At 49.1% G+C, this 21,010-nt stretch overlaps 2 protein-coding genes across 3 annotated transcripts in view; both read left to right on the forward strand.

Moving 5' to 3' along the window:
- The first annotated feature begins 15 nt into the window (after positions 1-15).
- On the forward strand, positions 16-8,694 carry dalrd3 (DALR anticodon binding domain containing 3). The gene is made up of 13 exons (XM_029249955.1): positions 16-578; positions 924-1,243; positions 1,386-1,687; positions 2,369-2,427; positions 3,509-3,610; positions 4,051-4,115; positions 4,972-5,030; positions 5,220-5,302; positions 5,427-5,553; positions 5,712-5,770; positions 6,564-6,680; positions 6,773-6,841; positions 7,265-8,694. Exons 1-13 carry the CDS (start codon positions 354-356, stop codon positions 7,382-7,384), a joined length of 1,707 nt encoding a protein of 568 aa, XP_029105788.1. The 5' UTR covers positions 16-353; the 3' UTR covers positions 7,385-8,694.
- A 3,972-nt stretch (positions 8,695-12,666) lies between these two features.
- celsr3 (cadherin, EGF LAG seven-pass G-type receptor 3) overlaps positions 12,667-21,010 on the forward strand; it is a 38,547-nt gene continuing 30,203 nt past the window's right edge. For both annotated transcript variants that reach the window (XM_029249727.1, XM_029249728.1), the window contains exons 1-2: positions 12,667-13,390; positions 14,525-18,262. In XM_029249727.1, coding sequence (XP_029105560.1) covers positions 12,682-13,390; positions 14,525-18,262 — 4,447 coding nt within the window. In that variant the 5' untranslated portion in view covers positions 12,667-12,681. The remainder of the gene's footprint in view (positions 13,391-14,524; positions 18,263-21,010) is intronic.

Genomic DNA, 21,010 nt, shown 5'->3' on the forward strand with positions numbered 1-21,010 from the left:
GGGCCTGATGAGCACGTTTAATACAGGGTCTTGGTCTTTTCAGGTAATGGGGGAAGGTGCTTAAAATATTGTGATTCTAAAGATAAGATTTCGTCCTCGTGTCTAAGGGAAAACAATTGTGTTAGAACACACTGCCACACACAATATGGCCGCCAGGAGAGGCCAGTGAAGTGGTGTGGCAACACTTCCTGTGTTACACTAAAAGACAGGAAGGGAAACAAGTGACAACACTGCAGAGTTCCGCGTTCGGCGATCACGAGCAACGGGTTGCTAGTGAGATTGGGAGAAGCGCAGCGCGGTTACGCCCCACCCGCTGTAGAGAAGCACCGTAATGCGCACGTTCTAGGAGCCACATGGAGGATTCGGCCGATCTCCCCTTTCGGATCAGCACCACCATCCGAGCTCTGAGCGCCGCTCTGCGCGCTGACAGTGACGAGCCTGCGAGTTCGAGCGACTCCGAGAGGAGCTCCGGCGAACCCAACAAGCTGTGGTTCAAGGAGAGCAGCGCGCGGAACCTGCAGAACCGCGACTTCCTGTCGCCCGCGTCCGTACTCAGCAAGCTGCACGCGGGGGGACAGGTGGGTGCTGGGTCGCAGCCCCCCCCACCAAAAAAAAAGACTGTTCTGAGTTCGCCTTCTTCCGTATTATTATTATTATTCAGGGCTTATGCTGCTGTCCCCGTTGAGCCTGTAGGAGAGTTTTCCTTGCAGCAGAGATTAAAACATCCCCCCCCCCCCCGCAGTCACACGTGGCACCGACGCTCCCCTCTACGTTGTGTTTTCGCGGTTATCTTGGACCGGTTTGGACAGTTCAATTTTGCGGACGCCGCGCAATAACATGGCAGTGTGATTGCTGCTCCTCACGCTGTGTATGTGTGTGTGTGTGTGTGTGTGTGTGTGTGTGTGTGTGTGTGTGTGTTCCAGGTACCCCCCGCTGTGGCGGAACACGTGCTGTCGGCGCGAGGCGGCGGGGCGCTGCCACTGGCCGGGGTCGAGCTCACGGACGAGGGTCTGCGGGTGCGAGTGGACCGCGCGGCCGTCTTCAGGGAGGTCCTGCGCAGCCTGCCTCCGTACCTGCAGCCCGCTGGGGTTGCCGTCGGACAGGGTGGCCTGGTGCTGAACTGCCCGGCCCTTTACCCCCGGCAGAGCCGCCCGGCGCCGCTGTCCCCCGACACCCTCACTCTGGGGCAGCTGCGCACCGTGCTGCTGGCGGACCACCAGGCTGCGTTACTACGGAAACAGGGGTGAGCGGAGCGCCCGGCGACGGCCCGGGTTCTGGAGGGCTGGCGCTCATGCTTGGCCTCAGCGCACGTGCACGTGTGTCACTCTGCTCACGTGAGCGTGAGCCCTCACGCCCGCGAATGAACCCCTTGCCGCCTTCTTCAGGTTCTCCGTCTCCTTCTGCCCGGTCCTGCCGGAGGGGGATGACATCATCCGCTTCCTCGGCTCGCTGGGTGTTGATTGGCCGACGGGGCCAGAGGGCTCAGCCAATGACCAGAGAGAAGAAGCCGTGTGGGAGGCGCTGCGGTGGTCCCCTCACAGGGAGCCCGAGGAGAGGAGGAGTGATGGAGCGGAGGAGAATGGGGAGAGGCCCGGCGGAGGAGCCGGGCCGGTGAGAATAAATCTGAGAGAAGCAGTTCAGCAGAAGAGCCTGCAAGGATATGACCCCAACTTGGGCGTGTGCACAGGTAAGAGCACAGGAAATGCACTCTCGCATCCCTTTGTGTGACAGAGGAGCCCGTCTCCACGGCCGATTGCGTAACATTTACCTGAGCTGCAGGATGCTGGAAAGCGATTTAGGGTCCAGTCGAGGTCAGGTCTGTCCTTGCGTGAGAAAGACGTATGGCTGGATTACTTGTGACCTTTGTAGCCTGATGGATGTCAGATCAAGCCCCAATCCCCACTCCTAGCGTAGTACCTATGAGCAAAGCACTTGCCCTGAATTCACACAGCAGGAATACACCGGTAGGAATATAGCTTTGCATATGGTTTTACGCAGCCACTACTCCTGCATTGTATGTAAATGTTCGTGTACCTTATAAAAAAAATTGTAGGAAGGTGATCAGGTTTCATCTATCCTGCATTTTATGCACATACTTGCGCGATGAACATCGATGCATAAAGTGGAAAGTAACAGACTAGGTTTACTTAAGAATCATATGTCTGCAGCTATGTCTCTTTCTCCTTATGCAATGCACACATTGTATTTTTGCTGAGATGTACGTCACTTTGGAGAAAAGCATCTGTTAAATGAATAAATGTAAATGTAATGGATAAAAGCATCAGCCAAGCATCAGATTAATAATGAGGATATTGTGTCTGTGAAACATGAATGTAGCATATATAAATGTTGTCAATACTCATTCTAGTACAGAAGGACAGTGTCTACCAGTTGGTCCAGCTGGAAGCAGCTGTATCTGAGTGCAAGGTAAGTCATCAGTACCAAAAGGCATCTCATTCACTTGTGGCCTCATTTATTCAAGCAGTTAATGAAACATAAGGGCTTCCCTCACGTAACAAGAGTAATTAGTTCCTGAAGATCTGCTCGTGAAGTGAGTTTTCATGAAAAGGACTCTTCTTTTCCACTAACTTAAATACAAAAATGTGTCCCTGAGCCACAAAAAGTTCACTTTTTGTAACCCGTGTATCTCTCTTCTTTATTGTATTGTACTCTGAAACGCTGCTCTTAATTGTGCTATTAATTGTTATGCCTGTAACCCCTCGATGTTGAGGTGTCTCTAAAATATCATTTGCTAAAAAAGGTGGTAACTCGCACGAAGAGCCATTCACAATGATGCTGCCTTTCAAGAGAGTTCTGTGTTTTTTAATTTTCATGAAAAGAGCCTTCGTTATACGTGAGAAGCCAGTACTGTGGCGATGTTTAGACACTTTCCATGTGTGTAACATTCGGGGTGGCTGTGGTGACGCTGAAATCGTGGAGTTCTGGTGTCTCCCAGTTCACGAGCTGCTCGTTTGGATCCAGCTCAGGGTGTGCACAGTTTGCATGCGTGTCCTCGTGTTTGCAACCCAAAGACATGCGCCGAAGAAGACGGTGGTAAAACGCTCCTGTAGCCTCCGTTACCATGGAAGCCACACGAGTGTTGACCAAGAGTGAAATCCAACTCGACAGCACTTGCCCTGCTCTAATGTTCAGGGTAATCTGAATGTTGAAATGAGGTTTGCTTGCTAGGGGAGGTCTTGGCATTGCTCCTAGATCTCATATAATCTTTAGAAGGACGGGGCTGTTCGTTACCCTTCATTTTAGTCTGTAATTAGTATTGTCTTGGGTCTGAAAAATACCTGCTTTTTCTTAGAGTTAGAACCAAGGCAAAAGAATCACTCATTATTGTCTTAACTGATATCACCTGACCTATAAACCTTATTCAACTTCATAGGAGACTAGATCAGACCATTTTGCAAAATGTGGTGGACAGCATTTCTTTTCTATAAAAATATGCTTGAGGTGTTGCTTAAGTTTGCCTGTTTACATCTCCCTCTCTGTATTGCAGGTTCCCATAGCAACGGTGCTCCACGTCACAACGTCCCAGGATGAGTTCCGTCAGCAGCAGGTGGATGTGCTGTGGAGGGTGGGCGGAGCCCAGGTGACGCAGGTATGCATCATGGGACTTATTCCATTCAGCAGTGCAGCAGGAAAAAACGCGACACAATGTCGTTCGTTCACTAACACGCCGCACAGTGCTTCCACGCACACACACACTGGTCACTGGATATCTGTATTTTACCATTTACCTCCCTTGTACCACGTTCTGAACTGTGTTCAGTGCCCCATGCCACCGTGGTGAGAACAGCACTCTGTAAAAAATAAACTGAAATGTGCTTAAAATTAAATTTTACTCCTCCAGTTCAAAAGCCTGCATAGTACATAGTGGAAAATAGATTGAAAACATACTGTATTGGAAAGGATTGTACTTATTGTGAATTCAAAGGAAAAATTATCCAGTTTGTAAGGCTGGTGTGGCTAAAGCCTTATGCACTCGGTTTTTCCTGCAACTGATAAAATAAATGAATTGCTTTGCTGCGGTTTGTGCAGAAACACATTGTTTGCGGACCAGTAAAGACTCCTGGATCCCAGCTCAGTGCCTCCCAGTACATTCAGTAAGTATTTCTTACGCTTTATGGGTGTGAGTGCAGGTAGGTCTCACGGCATCGCAGTGCCAGTCTGTGCCTCTTGCAGTCCACCTTCACTGCTTTTCAGGGTACAGGTGGTCTTCGACTTAGGATGTGTGTGACTCGCAACGACCCGGACTTACGACGGTCATCCCACGGACCTTATTGTTTCACTTTGATAACATGAGCTCGCTGTGTTGGCATAGAGCGCCAAATAACAAGTATTAACAGTGATTGCATTTTTTACCAAATATTTTGTTGAAAGTGGAAATAATAATGTAACACAGCAATATAATTATGATACCATACTCTGTAATGTTGTTATTCTATTCTGGTATTGTTTTAGCATGAATAATGTGTGGAATTAGTGAAAACATATAACTAAGCGCTATTATACAATGTAGCATTCATGGACGTTAATTGATTCTTTATCGTTACAATTTACATAAGGGGATTTGCCACTTTATGACAAGAGTTGTTGGAACAGAATCCCATCATAAGTGGAGGACTGCTGTATCAGAGTATCTTGTAATACTGCGCAGCTGCTAGCCAACTTATGAAGTGCGTACAGTATGTCTTTATCTAAAAACAGAGTTCGTAGGTGTTTAGCAGATTATCTCATCTAAAATTAGGTACTGTAATAAATCGTTCACTTTTTTAGATGTCATTTCACCATGCAGTCGGTAGCTGTGTTTGACTAGGTTTCTGCTGTTTTCCCAAGTTGAATTTATACAGTAGGTAATTATTAAAAAAGCTAGTAAGCTGCAGTGATTGATGATGAAACATGAAAAGGTAATGCCGGGTCAGCTGGTCTGTACACTGTCTCTCCGTCTTGAACAAACAGGCTCAGAAGAGCGCAGATGAAGGAGGCTTCAGAGATGAAGTATGGGGAGCATGTTGAAGGTACATTTGTTTTTCTCGCCGGGCTGTCGTTCCCTCGTGGATTTGCGAGTGCGTGGGTGGGGAGTACAGCGGGAATGCTGGGAAAACAGCAGCTTTTCCATCAGCGAGTCCACTGTGGGCTGTTGTCCACCACGGATGACACCGCAAAGAGGTTTCGTCGGTACAACTTTTATTCCCCTCAATTTCCAGGGCAGATGTGGGATGACATCATCGGGGTCATGACCTCAGCAACAGTGAGGTTCGAGCTGCTGTCCACCGTCCACTCGAGCCCCGTGAGTTTAGGAGCAGTGGTGTGCAGATGGCGTGTTGAACGCCGCCCACACTTTGACTTAATTCCACAGATTGTTTCCCTTCAGTGTGGATGTTTAAAGTGTGTGTTGGACGTGACTGTCAAAGGTCACCCTGGACGTGCAGAAGGAAGGAGGCGTGTCCACGAAGGGTCCAAGAGGCGGGGTCTTTGTCATGTACAACTGCGCCCGTCTACATACCCTCTTCAGCAGCTACGAACAGGCGGTGGAGCAGGGTAAGGGGGGGGGGGGGGGTGGTGACACCTGCAGTACGGCTCACGTTGTACAAACACCAGCGTGTGTTTTCCAGGGGGCGCGCACACACACACACACACACACACACACTCACTCACTCGTGTACATTAAACATGTCCATGTCGTCTGCCCCCTATAGGACTTTACCCTGAGATTCCAGATGTGTCTCAGCTGGACTTCTCCTCCCTGAAAGAAGAGGTAGAGTGTTTTACATTAGTTACTCTCCAGCTTTGTGGCAGAGAAGTCCTGCTATAGATTTATTGCTCATATTGTTGCTGATTATTGATTTCTCTTCCCTTTTAAAGAGCCATTCATAAAGATACTGCCTTTCAAGAGAGTTACACTAAATTATGCTAAATACATCATATTACTGCCAAATTTATTCCTGTCAGTTACAGTTCTCCCTCTTACATGTTTTCATTTAGCTGACACTTTTCCCCAGGGTGACTTTCGGTGGTCCACTCATCTTTGCAGCAGGGTAATTTTTACTAGAGCAGTAGCTCGCGCAACCCCATTAAAGCAGGTGGGATTTGAACCTGTGACCTCCAAGTCCAGAGGTGGCAGCTCAAACCACTCTGCTACCAGCAGCCACTTTTTTCCACCCCTTCAAGTTAAAGAACCTACAAATACAAAACACCCAGAGGACCTCCATGCACACCTTGTTTGTGGATAATATGCTTCATTGCAATTTTATTTACTTTTGCATATGTATTTTAGATGAATTCCACGTTTAATAATTAGACGGTGCTATGTAGCTCGCCACAGAGGGTGTGGTGAGAATGAATGAGATATTAGCAGGGCAGCACAGATGCCATCCCAGAGGAGATCGAGTGACACTGTTGCTCAGTGACCGTAGTGTATGTAGTCAAATATGATGCTGATGGTAAACCTGTTCACATTTGTGTCCTCGGGGCCCTATCGTTGAAAATGCCATTCAGCACAGAAAACACAGATTCCTTAACCGCTCTCTCTGGGTTTTTTTTGTGTGCAGGGAGAGTGGCTGCTGCTGTTCAACTACGTGATTCCTTTTTCTGAACTGCTGGACCAGTTAGGGCAGTCGCCGGAGCGAGGAGGGGGCGGGGCCAGAGTCAGCGTGAGGGCAGAGCAGGTGAGCTCGTCTGGCGGTGCACGGCGCTGCTGTGTGTTAGTGTATTGTTGGTGTGTGTGTGTGTGGCTCATATGTGATGCTTGGCTCTGTAGATATGCAGGTTCCTGGTGTCCCTGAGTAAGGACTTCAGCTCCTATTACAATCGAGTGCATGTCCTTGGGGTGAGTGTCCCTCGCAGCATCTCCCACCCGTTTCCCTCGTCTAGCCTTGGATCCCTCTGATACCTAATGGACCCGTTTCAGCTTTCCCTTCCTTTGGCCTTAGTTATTGGATGCAGGAGCCAAGGGCTTTTCTGGCTAATTTTAATAGTTTTTTTGCATGGAACTTTAACGGACGCTTCCGTGGGAAGTGCGTCACGCAACTCGGCGCGCAGCGGCGACGTTTTTAAAAGTACAACTCGGATGAAGTAGCTCTTTTCAAGACTGAAAGGCAGGATTCCTCCTGGGATCTTTGAAACACCTGCAGCACATTACACTACCTGCTGAATTCAGCATTTGTGGGCTTTTACCAGCGAATGAAGTGATGGAGAATAAAGCGCAGTTTCCTGCGTGTTGCGGTTCTAACGCTTTTGTGTGTTCTTCCAGGAGCCGATGCCCCATTTGTACAATCAGATGTTTTGCCGCCTGCAGCTGCTCAGGGCGCTCAGAGAGCTGTACCATTGTGCCCTGGATACCCTGCACTTGCCCCCCGTACCCCAGCTCTAGCCACCTTACACGTGGTCCCCGCTGACCCCCTGCGTTCCTTTTTTCTACACTGTCCCGTCCACGGCCTTTAAACATCCCGCATCCATTCTCTCCGATCGCTTTAGGTACAGTCCTCTACTTATTCCCCCAGTTTGTACAGTATAGCTGTAAAAATGCCAAGAAATATTTATAAGAGGTGAAAGATAGAAGATTTTAAGGACTTTAGGTGGTGTCACTATGTTATGCCCTGCAGATACTGTTCAGTGCCACGGAGACTTCCTCTGAAGTTCACACACTGCCACTCATGCGCTAGGAGTGTGTGCCATATGGTGGACACACACACACACACACACTCTACCCCAAGCAGTGTTCGTCGCTGGGGAACCAGGGTGCTCATTATGTAAAGTAAACAAGTGAGGAGTTTCCTTTTTAATAAATTAGAGATGAATACCTTCACGCAAGTGTCAAGGTGTTGTGTTGTCATGTAGCAATTATACTGGATAATAATGGGTTTTATAACATTGTCACAAAAATGAAAAAGGCTTGATTCTGCAGCTGACACACAAGTGATACCCCTGCACGCATGTACTCAGTACTCTCCGGTCCCAGCAGAACTGGGACTTTTGAACTTCGAATAACGAACAGCAAGAAAATTAATGTCTGTTTTACTTTCCTCTCTATTTGAGCGAGACACGTTGACGGGATGGGGGCGGTGCAAGAGGACGTGGGTTTGATCCCTGCTCAGGCTGTGTGGAGTTTCCATGTTCTCTCAGTGCCTGCATCGGTTTCCAAACCTGGGTGCTCTGGTTTCCTCCCAACACTCCAAAGACATGCAGTTGAGGTAAATTGGTGTCTCCAAATTGCCCTTAGTATGTGAATGGGTGAGTGACTGTGTTTGTGTGGTTACCCTGCGATGGACTGGCGTTCCCTCCAGAATGTACCCCCAGTCAGCCTTGCACCCAATGCTTCCGGGATAGGCTCCGGACCACTGTGACCCTAAGCAGGACGGTGGTAATTAATAACGAGCTGCGGACCACTGCAATATTTACGTGACGAATAGGTCAAGAATTGGCATTAAATGAGTTTGTGGAGGTTTTTATATTTCGTCATTAATGTAGTTTAAATTGAATTTGAAATAATACAGTTCCTGTCTTTATGTGACTGTATCTTAGGGGTGCAACTGACTTTGGATTTGCAAACAAATCGAGTGACACACAGACTTCCCATCCTGATTGTGTTTGTGAGCTGAAAAACCGATGTAAAGAACCGTGTCATTTTTTCACAATACGGCCTGCTGCCTTTGGACCCAAAGGTGGCAGGTTCAAATCCCACCTCTGGCTGTAGTACCCTTGATCAAGGTACCAACCCTACAAAAATGCTCCAGTAAACTTATCCAGCTGTATAAATGGATAAATAAGTAACTTAATGTTGAAGGTCACTTTGGAGAAAAGCGACAGCTAAATGAATAAATGTAATGAGCAGTAATTTGGAACTGCTGCTTAAACTCTGCGCGGGTAAAGCAATGTTTCTTAAAACAATTGGTATTCAATACATTTAAAATGGGCACTAAAGAGGTGCCTGTTGCAGGTTCAAACCATCGGAAGGAAAGTGCTGAGAACGCAGGGCTCCAGAAACACGGCGCGTGTCGTCGCGTGGCTCCGTGCGGCTCGGCGCGCTTCCACAAGGTGGCAGCTCAGTTCAAATGCCAGGCAGCTCCACATCAAACCTCAGTGCCCACCTACTCTCTCATGTCCCCCTATCAAAGTGTTCCTTGGCCTGGACCACGCCTGTCAATCACCCCCCGCCAAGGCCTGTGTCAGATGGAGACAATAGAGGGAGTGGAGGAAACGCAGGCATGAAAGGAGATGCAAGAATGAGCTGGGCAGCAATGAGAGAGGGATAAATGGGGGTGAAGAAAGTGGAGGGGCGGGGACCGTAGTGGAAATGGCTGTGAGCAAATCGAGACACTGTTGAGCACAAATAAAAGACAAGAAAGGAAAGGGAGAAAGACGAGGGAGCGGCAAAGCCATGCGGCGCGGCGCGGCCCTGTACGGGAGGAGCGTGAGCAACGGTTCGGTCGAAGGCACCGTGTAAACGTGCGAGCTGCCGCTACCCCCCCACCCCCCCGTCCGTTTTGACACTCCCTCTGCCTTTCTCTTTGAATGTTGGAATAATATACAAAATGTAAAGTGCAACACCTTCAAACAACCATTAATATAATTAATTTTGCAATGGCCCGGTACAGTGTTTTTGTGTATGAAAACCACGTTACGTACCTCGTTACTGTGTTTGGAAGGAGAGCGGAGACTGAATTTGCTTGTGAAAATTAGGTTGGCCTTTCCACACAGTGCCACCCTTGACAGTGATCTGCCCTGATGCTGTCCTCATGTGTTACACACTTAATTGTGACGCATTTCAGCACCGGGAACTTCACGCTGTCTGCCTGCACCATCAGCTCTAGTTATATTACATTTCATTTATGTTTATTATGTATATTTGTATATACACAAAGTCCTTAATGTCATTGGCACTGTGATTTTATTATTACCTCTGCAAATACCATTTTTTTCCCATGATATGCCACCGTGGACAGGAATATCCGCTAGAGTGATTAAAACACAGGCTAAGGTGAATATACATTGGTCTCGCTGAAACAATATTGTTGGTTTATTCTATGATACTTTAGTCTAAATCTCTCTTTTTATTTAGCGATTTGGGTCACTGGCTGACTAAGAGACTACACAGCTGGCCCATAAACACCATCGTATCACACACACACACACGAGCGCGCACGTTGAGACTGTCTCTTGGGCACACAGTCTCTCTGTGTGTGACTCAGACTCTTTAATTTGATGAGGGAGAATGTATAATTTATACAATATGTATAATTTTTACACAGTGTAAATGTGAGTGGGCAAACGAATAAATCCTACTTTAGCTCATGCGTCTCTGACTCTCACGCTCTCGTTTTCGCTCACTTTTTTTTTTTTTCATAAACTAAACCCTGTGACCTGGATAAATGCGAGCGAATGGGTGTGTGCGTGCGCGCGCGTGTGTCCGCCGCAGTGGCCGGCTGTTCTGACTTCTGACTCCGGAGGAAGTGTAATTAAATGATCAAACTGTTAAAGCACAATGTCCCAGTATAAACGACTGATGGGCCAGTGGATGAAGGGGCCCCTAATCATATAATCTCTCCAATTATTCATGACATCATCTCCAACACAAGCCCATCAGACTTCTGGCTTCTCCCCACTCTTGCTGTTCATTTTACACTGTGAAACTACTCGTGTTCCCATCTGTGACTCTCTTACTAATGTTCACTTATTAAAAATAATGCTGCTCTTGCCTGCCAACTTTTCTCCTGCACATTCTTGACGGATCATATGTTCGGCACCGAGAGGCAACCGGATTTGGAAGGGTGCTATAAAAATAAAAATGAACTCGGCTGAAGAGTCCATCCCGTCCTGGGGTGCGTCCCCTCGGCTTCCAGCCTTGCGCCCTGTGTTGCCGGGTTAGGCTCCGGTTCGCCGTGAACCCGCTTGGGACAAGTGATTTCAGTCAGTCAATGTGTGTGTGTGTGTGTGTGTAGTGTATATATAGCATAATAAATAATGTATACATGAGAGCACATGTGAAGCACATATGACAGTATGTACTACAGTATTATCATGGATAAATGACAGCGTGGAGGCTGCCCTTGCTTCCCAGCCCACACAGCAGGGCCTGGCCGGTCGCACCCCTGCGTGGCTCCGCCATGAGCTGCCGCGGGTTGCTGTGGGAGCGCGGCGCCGCGTGGGGTTCTGCGGGATCCCTCCTTTGTGAATGACGGCTTGGGCGGATGTCGGTAACAATAGGCGATCTGCCGGCAATAGCCGCCTTCGGCTGTCAATGCGCGTCCGTGTGTGTCCCCCAGCACCCCCACCCCCCACCACTCTCCTGAATATGTATTAGCGCATCGCTTCCCTGCCTGCCAGATGCGTGAGGGGCCGGTACCACCTGCCGCCGAGGCTGCGGGCAGGAGGGGGGTGGACCGGACCGGGTGGGGGCCAGACGGCTCGTGTGAGTGGGTAGCGAGGCTGGGGGTACGTAATTACAGGGTAACAGAGGCTGGCAAGTGAAAACGTCACCCCCCTCGACACTCGGTTCCCATGGTAACCTATACAGCCAAATAGGTGTGTCCCGGGGCCCGGGGTGGGGGCGAAACCTATTGAGGTTCCAATGGATATTGATCTAAAGATTGGTGTAACGGGTGCTGGAGGGTGATGGCAAGGGTGCGGGGCGCGCCGGTGCACGCGCCTGCCGGCGAGTCAAAGCAGAATAATAGATGACACATGTTGTCGAATGTCATCTCGTTTCGGAACTTACCTGTTTGTAGGAAAACACGGGAAAATGAATTGAAGATCGGATAAAAGGCCTCTTCGCTCAGTATGAATCACACGTGTAACCGAATAAAATTTCTTATCTGTTTTTGTGCACTGAGCAAGCGACAAACTCACAAAAGGGTCCCGCTTTTCAATAGTGCACGAAATGTACGGGCTAATTACTCATTAGTATAACGCCAACATAATTATTTTAAAAAAGACGCATACATAAAAGGACAAAGAATATTTTATACTGAGCCGACTGCTTTTCGGAATTATTAATAGAGTTTTGACCAGTTATTTGGCATGATGCTCACAGTTTTATATGACTCATAGTGTTTAATAAGTAGAGTTTCAAACATGAATAGTCAGTAATGATGGTGTAGATTAATAACTTTGCGGAAAATTTTATCAGCCCACAGTTTTTCTCCTTCATGACAGCAGGTTTATCTGATCTTTCTCTTATCTTGGGGAGTGGAAAGTCGTACCGGACCACAAAAAAAGTAATTCTATTTCTCTCGAACAGCTACAAAGATTGAAGAAAGAAAAAAAAAAAGAAAAAAAAAAGCAGTGACTGGAGTGGACCGAGCACAGGGATGGAAATGAGAAATTAAAACTTGTGCCATTTTAAAACTGCGATAAAGAGACCACAAAGCCGGCTCGTTCCGAAGTCAAAATTAAAAACAAATGGAGTACAAATGGGGTATAAATGGAGTGCAAATTGACAAGTGCGGTCACGGTGCACAGCATCTACTTTCAACACGAGCCTCCGGCAGAAATCAGACATTAACCGGCGCGATGATCTCTTCCACTTCGTGCGGGAGAGTATTTTTGCGTTAAACACTCGGAAGTCACCTGGCGAGGGAGGATGCGGCGGAGCGCGTGTCGGGGAAGAGTGACAGCGGAGCACCGTGGGACGAACCATTCTCTGCTGCGCTCCTCCGCGCGCTCTAAAGGATGCTGCGCGAGGGGGAGGGGCGCGGCGGCGGCGGCGGCGGCGGCGGTGGCGGGGGGGGCTCTGTGTGTGCTGCGCGAGGATGGATGGTACCACCGGGGTCTGCTGAGAGCCATGTTGGAGATGAATGGAAAGGCTGCGATGCTGCGCCCCTGACGCCCAGAGCCCGACTCCAACCGAGCGCAGCGAGTAAATGCGAGCGTACCGGGCCCGCGGAGACTCGGGGGAGCACGGGGGAAGGCGTGGGGTCGAGGCCGCGGGGTTGGAGACCTAGTCGGAGAGGGGGGGAAAGGGGGGAGAGACGTGCACGATCTGACAGGAAGCGAGAGGGAGAAAGGGGGGAGAGGAAGGATCTGACCAGACTAATGGCTGCACTGCTGCTGGCATCCAGCGTGCTCTCCAGACTCCTGCTCCTCCTGCTCCTCAGCCCTTTGTTCGCGCACAGCCGGGGGAAGAGCGCGGGCTCCTGCTGCCGGACCCACGGCTCGTGCTCCGCTCCTCCGCACTGGCTGCTGCTCCTGGCTGGGTGTGATTCGGAGGCGCGATCTGGGTGGATCTCGCCGGCGTCGCTATGCTGTTTCGCCGAGCGTCCGGACTGGGGCTGCGGTAGCCGACGGAACGCGCGCGGGGACACCGGCGGCTGCACGGAGAGCGGCGGAGGACGGCGGGGCTCGCGGGATCATCATCATGTGCTCGGACACCTCGAGCCAGGTACGTACGTGGCGCCGCGAGGGAAGCAGGGGCGTTGGTACTCCCTTTTTTCCTCCATCCACACCCTGCCCGTTACACTCACTGTGTGTGTGTGTGTGGTACAACCGGCGGTGTGCGCGCACGCCTGGCGCGATACCGCCGCTCATCCTACGCACCTGCTCACAGAGCGACAAACCGGACACACGGGGAGCGTTTTCAATGCGTGCCCGGCGGTGACAGAGAGAACAGGAAGCGGTATCCGCGGCACGAGCCTTGCCACGATGATGCGCAGGCCCCCGCCAGGCCGCGTTACCGGCCGAACCGGACAGCTGTGTGTGTGTGTCGCGGGGGACCCGCCTCGGCTCGCATCACGGAGGCGTTTCCGTGTCATTTGAAAGGCTCTGTCTTGAATGAATGTCGCGTGTCGGTGAGGCGGCGCATGAAAACGGCCCCTTCTTCTTAACTAGCCCCGACCCTAGTCTATAGTATTATAGCACTCTTCGCAGGCGAGGTTTGGTTATGGCCACCGCTGGCCGACGCTGGCCGACGCTGGGACCGCGGCGCCGGGCCTGGGCCGCTTCCCGCCGGCGCCTGTGTGTGTGTGAGGAATCGGCACGAGCCGCCGCGCGACCGTGGATGAACGCGCTAGTCTTGCGCGTGCCGGTCAGCGGTCGCGAGTCCCAGAGCCTCTCGTTGAACTTGAAGTAATGGGCACTTATTATACTCTCCTTCGGAACTCCACAAATATTCAACAGTCTGGCGCACAGTTGGCCGTTTTTCTAACCCTTTGTTTCCCGATACACCAGAGTGAAATCATATAAAATTGAATTGAACTTTTCAAAACGGTATATTACTTTCGTTCACACCTGCTGTGTCTACGAAGTATCACTGCCGCCGCCGAAGGCTGACGACAAAGGGGCCTGTGAGTTTTTTGTCCCTGAATGTTAAAAAAACATATTTTTATTGGACTCTGAGCTTTCAACTGTATTGATACTAATACCTCTGGTTTTATATCCTTATAGCTCTCATTCTCACCAGTAGCCTACGTATCTTATCACTCATTGCAGATATTATTGTTGTTCGTGCTAATGACAGTTGCCTTGAAAATGGTGTCAGCGTCTCTAATATTGCCACGTTTGTTGTCTGTTGTCTCAGAGCTCAACCTGACCAAGCTGCCCTACTCGGGGGAGACGGGCTCCGAAACGCCGAGCGCTATGAAAGAACCAGGCCCTTCAGCACCTGTGACACGACGGACACTTCCATCCGCCCTGCGCTTGTCTCTTCGGAGGATTACAAATAAGATTAACATCAACGGTGGTTCCCACAGTGCTTACCGAAATAATACAAATACCACCACCTATATCAGCAGCAATAGCAACAGTAATAACAACAACAATAAGAACAAGAGCGCCGAGCAGAGCCACCGTACGCTTTACAAAGAGTCGAATGCTGGCAGGCAACAAGGAGCCCCTCAGCAAGGGCCCTGTGTACTTTCACAGCAGGGAGAGGCTCTGGTGGAGGGGCTGCACACTGCGAGCACTGACAGCTCCGCTTGCAACAGCTTAAACACCGGTATGGAAGCCACGCGCCTGCAATTAAAACCCGGCAAATCAGGGGCGTTGCAGCGCAGAGGTGTCAGTCAACACTGGGAGCAGCTGGGGGACTGGGCACAGGGGCTTGGGAGGCAGGGCAAGGAGCGAGAGAGGGGGGTGGGAGATGGACAGGTGGACGAAGGAGTGGGCGAAAGTCACCCTGAAACGGAGGAGTGGAAAAAACGGAAAAGTCCCGGCAGGACAAAGGGAGCAAAACGGACAGACGTGATGTTAGAAAGAGAGGAGAACAAAGGTCGGGAGAACAGCACAGGGGCGGCCAAAGGCGGAGACTGGGACTGGAATAGGAGTTGGGAGGGAGAGGACAGAAAAGACACATCTGGACTGGATAGCAGCCTGGCAATGCTGGGTGAGAGCACAGAGGCTGATAAGAACAGAGAAGGAGGAAGCGACAAGGCTATTAAAGAACATGAGGAAATGGAGGAGAGGCAGAGTGACAGACAAAATATTGAAGAGCGAGAAAACCTCCCTGTCACTCCTGGCCGCTATCGTCGGGCAGCAAATAGGCACCCCCACTTCTCACAGTATAACTACCAGGTGCAGGTGGCAGAAAACCAGCCTCCGGGCACCTCTGTGATCGCCATGGTAGCGCAGGACCCTGACCCTGGGGAGGCAGGACGTCTCAGTTATAGCATGGCCCCACTCATGAACAGCAGATCCATGGACTTGTTCCACATAGATCAAACCACCGGCTTGCTGACCACCACCAAGGTGCTTGACCGCGAGGTCATGGATCTGCACTACTTTAGGGTCACTGCCACAGATCATGGCTCACCCCGGCTCTCAGGTACCACCATGGTGGCCATCACTGTTTCAGACCGTAATGACCACTCGCCCGTGTTTGAGCAGACCGAGTACAGGGAGACAATCCGTGAAAACGTGGAGGAAGGGTACCCCATCCTGCAGCTGCGTGCTACTGATCTCGATGCCCCCTCCAATGCGAACATCCGCTACCGCTTTGTGGGAAACACCTCTGCAGTGCGCACTGCTTTTGATATCGATCCCCGGTCAGGGCTTATTACAACGCGAGGGCCTGTCGACCGGGAGACCACTGAGAGCTATACTTTACAAGTGGAAGCCAGTGACCAGGGCAGGGATCCTGGTCCCCGCTCTACCACAGTAAGGGTCTTCATCACCGTGCTGGATGAGAATGACAATGTGCCGCAGTTCAGCGAGAAGCGGTATGTGGTGGCGGTACGTGAGGATGTGCGGCCACATTCCGAAATTCTTCGCATCAGTGCCTCAGATCGTGACAAGGACAACAACGCTGCAGTGCACTACAACATCATCAGCGGGAACAGCCGTGGCCAGTTTTCCATTGACAGTGTCACTGGGGAGATCCAGGTGGTGGCTCCACTAGACTTTGAGGCAGAAAGGGAGTACACACTCAGGGTGCGTGCTCAGGACAACGGGCGCCCTCCACTTTCCAACAACACTGGCATTGTGAGCGTGCAGGTAACCGATGTCAACGACAACCCACCCATCTTTGTGTCTACTCCTTTCCAGGCCTCCGTGCTGGAAAGTGCCCCTGTGGGCCACTCAATACTGCACATACAGGCCATAGACACTGATTCAGGTGACAATGCGCGGCTCGAGTACCGGCTGACGGGCACCAGCCCTGACACTCCTTTTGTGATCAACTCAGCAACAGGTTGGGTGACGGTGAGCTCTGCGTTAGATCGTGAGGCCGTAGAGCATTATTTCTTTGGCGTGGAGGCACGGGACTATGGCACACCGCCTCTGTCAGCTTCTGCTAGTGTCACTGTCACAGTGATGGATGTCAATGACAACCGGCCCGAGTTCCTGCAGAAGGAGTACTATGTACGTTTGAATGAGGATGCAGCAGTTGGCACAAGCGTGGTCAGCGTGACCGCAATCGACCGTGATGTCAACAGTGCAGTTACCTACCAGATCACTGGTGGCAATACACGCAACCGCTTTGCCATTAGCACGGTGGGAGGGGCTGGCTTACTCTCACTAGCACTGCCACTTGACTACAAGCAGGAACGCCGCTACATACTGACCGTAACTGCCTCTGACCGTACACTGTATGACACCTGTCAGGTGCATGTCAACATCACTGATGCCAACACTCATCGGCCGGTGTTCCAGAGTGCGCACTACTCTGTGAGTGTGAATGAGGACCGGCCACCAGGAAGTACAGTTGTGGTTATTAGCGCTACTGATGAGGACATGGGCGAGAATGCTCGCATCACGTACTTCTTGGAAGACAACATTCCACAGTTCCGCATCGATCCTTCTAGTGGTGCTATCACTCTCCTCACAGAACTTGACTATGAGGACCAAATGACCTACACGCTGGCCATCACTGCACGTGACAATGGCATCCCGCAGAAGTCAGACACCACCTATGTGGAGGTGAATGTGAACGACGTCAACGACAATGCACCTCAGTTCCTGAGTCCGCGTTACCAAGGCACTGTGACAGAGGATGCCCCACCCTTCACCAGCGTCCTCCAGATCTCGGCCAATGACCGCGATGCCCATGCAAACGGCCGTGTGCAGTACACCTTTCAGAATGGCGAAGATGGGGATGGCGATTTCACCATTGAGCCCACCTCGGGCATTGTGCGCACAGTTAGGCGCCTGGATCGCGAGAGCATACCCTTTTATGAACTGACTGCCTACGCTGTGGACCGTGGTGTTCCTCCCCAACGCACTCCTGTGAACATCCAGGTCACAGTGCTTGATGTCAATGACAATGCGCCTGTCTTCCCAGCAGATGATTTTGAGGTTCTGGTGAAAGAAAATAGTGCTGTTGGGTCGGTTGTGGCCCAGATCACTGCCAATGACCCTGATGAGGGTCCAAATGCCCAGATCATGTACCAAATTGTGGAAGGAAACATCCCTGAAATATTTCAGATGGACATCTTCTCTGGGGAGCTGACCTCACTCATTGATCTAGACTATGAGGTGCGCTCTGAGTATGTTATTGTGGTGCAGGCAACCTCTGCTCCCCTAGTAAGCCGTGCCACAGTACGGATACGTCTAGTAGACCAGAACGACAATGGCCCTCTGCTGCAGAACTTTCAGATCATTTTCAACAACTTTGTGTCGAATCGGTCCAACAGCTTTCCCAGTGGTGTGATTGGGCGTGTCCCTGCTCATGACCCTGATGTATCAGACCGATTGTACTACTCTATCGACCGCGGTAATGAGCTGCACTTGTTGCTGCTTAACCACACCAGTGGAGAGATCCGCCTTAGCCGCAAGCTGGACAACAATCGGCCGCTGGTGGCTACCATGATGGTTTCTGTCACAGGTAAGGCATGATGTTGTAGGCTAAAAGGGTGGCTGTTGGAATCTTCCTCAAAAATAAGTGCAGTGAAATCAGTACAGTTATGTTCCTTTTAGTTAGTACATACTTTCCTTCAACGTGAAGTACAACTTAGAGTAAACAAAGTGCATTTCTCAGCAGGAAAAGAGCATTTGGTGCAGACACAGTGAGTTTGTCCAGCGCACACTGCTGAAGAATCTACCTATAGAATTGAGTATGACAGGAGATACGAAGGTGATTGTGACATATGGTGTGATGCAAGTTTATGGAAGGGGAAAGAGATCAGGAGAGCATTGAGTCCAAAATAGATTTGAGTTTTGAGACCCGCCTTGAATGTTGAGAGGGATTCAGCCATTGTGAGGGACAGGGGGAGCTCATTCCTCCGCATCAGAGCGAAAACCCAGAACATGTGGATTTTCCATTTGTGACCTGTTGTGAGTAGTTGTGTTTGCTGAGTAGTTCTTTATGATTTGTCTGTTTTTTAATGGTAATAGTTTTTTGGAGAAGATTATTCAAGGTATATATTAACAACATTTCTTTTTGAACAGTTGTTTTTGTTGAGCCTACGATTCTTGTATGTTATACATTAAGAAATGTGTTTTTGGTACAAATTTTGTTATCGATCACAGCTGTTGCATATTAAAGATCCGTAGTTGTGTTAGGATGATAGTTTTTGCAGAGAATGTTATACTTTATTTTGTTATTGCTAACCGAATAGCTGGTTACAGTATACGTTTGTGGCTGTAGTAGGTGGACTGCAGGCAGACATTTTCTCCCGTTTCTGTTTCCTTTTCCCTACATCTTTTCCACTCTCTGCCTTCTCATATTTTCTGTTTGGTCCTCTGCTTTTCTCTCAATTTTCTATTCCCCCTTCTCCATCTCTCACTCCTCCAGTCTCCTTGAGGAATAGTGAGAAGATTGAAATGTAACTATCAATTTGAGCTCTCTCTTGCAACCTGTCTGAGCTCATCTGAGCCCTGTTCCTTTTGATTGTCTATCTCAATGAGCTTCTCCAAGGAATAGCCCATGTGGGCACGTGCGCATGTACCTGCACATGTGCACATGCCTGTATGTATGTGTGCGTCTGTACGTGTGTCCTTGTGTGTGTGTGTGTGTGTCTCAGTGTTGTGTGGGCTCAGTAGATCAGTAGACGTCTGCGGGGGTGGCTTAGTGGATCTCAATTATTGTAGTCTAGCCGCTATGATTTTCATTTTTGTATAAAAATGAGCATACGAAATGCACAGACAATAGCTCCTCAGTTAATTCCAGTCTTTCAGTTTTCATTCTCTCTACCCCTTTTTTCTCGTGTCTTTGTTAAAAAATACCTACGGACAAATGCTGGAACTTAGCGTAAACTAAAAACACTATGGTAGAAAACATCGGCATTTAAACGTTTGAAAGACATTTTTCCTTGTTCAGATGAACACAATATAACTAATGGTCATCAACCAAAACAAATCAATGTACAACTAATTTTTTGCATGGAGGGCACCTGAATCCAAAAGCAAGTTTGATTTTGTTGGCTAGCTGACTGCTGCTAATGGGTTGTTCAGAACACCGGATAACAGTATTCAATGTATTTAATTTCAGTATTCAATACTGTGTCGCAGTAAGGCAAAAGGCCGTTTTGAAATTGTTGAAATGTATTTCTTATACAAAATACGCAGAAATAAACGTTACAATTATTGTAGTATAACACAGATTGAAATTTTAAATTTCAGAACGACCACAAGGAAGAATTAAATCAAACAAAGGCTGAAAGATATCATGAAAATAACAATATAACTAGCACGGCACAATCAACAGTTCGACCAAATCAAGTCAGTTACAATAAGCTTGACAATATGCCATTTTGCCTGTAGGAGTATTTTTTGATGCATACTCCCCTCCCCTCCTCTTTTTTTCCCCTTTGCAAGGGTTGGTGTCAGTATCTGAGTGTGTGTGTGTGCAAGTGTGTGTGTGTGTGCAAGTGTGTATGGGGTCACATGAGAGTCAGCTTCTCAATAATCCTGCAAACGAACCAGCTGGCAGCAGCCAACCATCCCCCCACCCCATCTTTTTCTTTCCTCACCACCATGCTGTTCATCTGCTTCCCCTTGTTCTAACAATGTTATCTCTCGGCTTCCTTCCATTTCTCTTCTTTAAAAGAAATAAATTAAAGGAAAGATGAAAGACTGATTTGATGAATGCACGCAATTCCAATCTTACTACAGCATTTATATGGATATGTAAGTTAAAACTATAAGATTTAAATGAAAACATGATAAATCTATATGCATTCATTCAGGATTAATTATTAATTATTGGTAAGATGATGTTAATTTTGATAACCAACAAGCTTGCCCAGTGGCAGGTGTGAGCCCTCCAGCTGACTACAAGCCAAAATGGATGTATACCAAGAATTCCCTGCCAGCTACTACTGTCACTGTCTGATACTTCTAACTGTTCAACTGTTTCTTATTCCTTTGAAACTGACGCACCATATCGCAAAGATGAGTTCAGACAGTCACATGTTATCTTCTCCATTTAACACAAATCTCAAACTTTTCAACCTTAATGCATGATTGGAATATTTGGTTGATAATTAGCAGTGTTTTGCCAAGAACACATTATACCAAGCCGTGGGCACAAAAGGATGATTTTCAGTTTTGCTAGAGCAAGCACGTGTGCAGAGTGATTTATTCAAACACTCTTGCCAGAGTGTCATCCTCTTCAGTCTTAATAACCCCCATA

This window comes from Scleropages formosus, chromosome 2 (genome assembly GCF_900964775.1).
Source record: "Scleropages formosus chromosome 2, fSclFor1.1, whole genome shotgun sequence".
In the NCBI taxonomy this organism is placed as follows: domain Eukaryota; kingdom Metazoa; phylum Chordata; class Actinopteri; order Osteoglossiformes; family Osteoglossidae; genus Scleropages; species Scleropages formosus.

What these genes read in the sequence shown, in the direction of transcription:
- dalrd3 (XM_029249955.1), top strand. Translation starts at nt 354, where the DNA reads ATGGAGGATTCGGCCGATCTCCCCTTTCGGATCAGCACCACCATCCGA. An exon ending in GCGGAGCCCAGGTGACGCAG is followed by an intron (nt 3,611 to 4,050) that starts GTATGCATCATG and finishes CGGTTTGTGCAG; the next exon opens with AAACACATTGTTTGCGGACC. An exon ending in TCTCCTCCCTGAAAGAAGAG is followed by an intron (nt 5,771 to 6,563) that starts GTAGAGTGTTTT and finishes TTTTGTGTGCAG; the next exon opens with GGAGAGTGGCTGCTGCTGTT.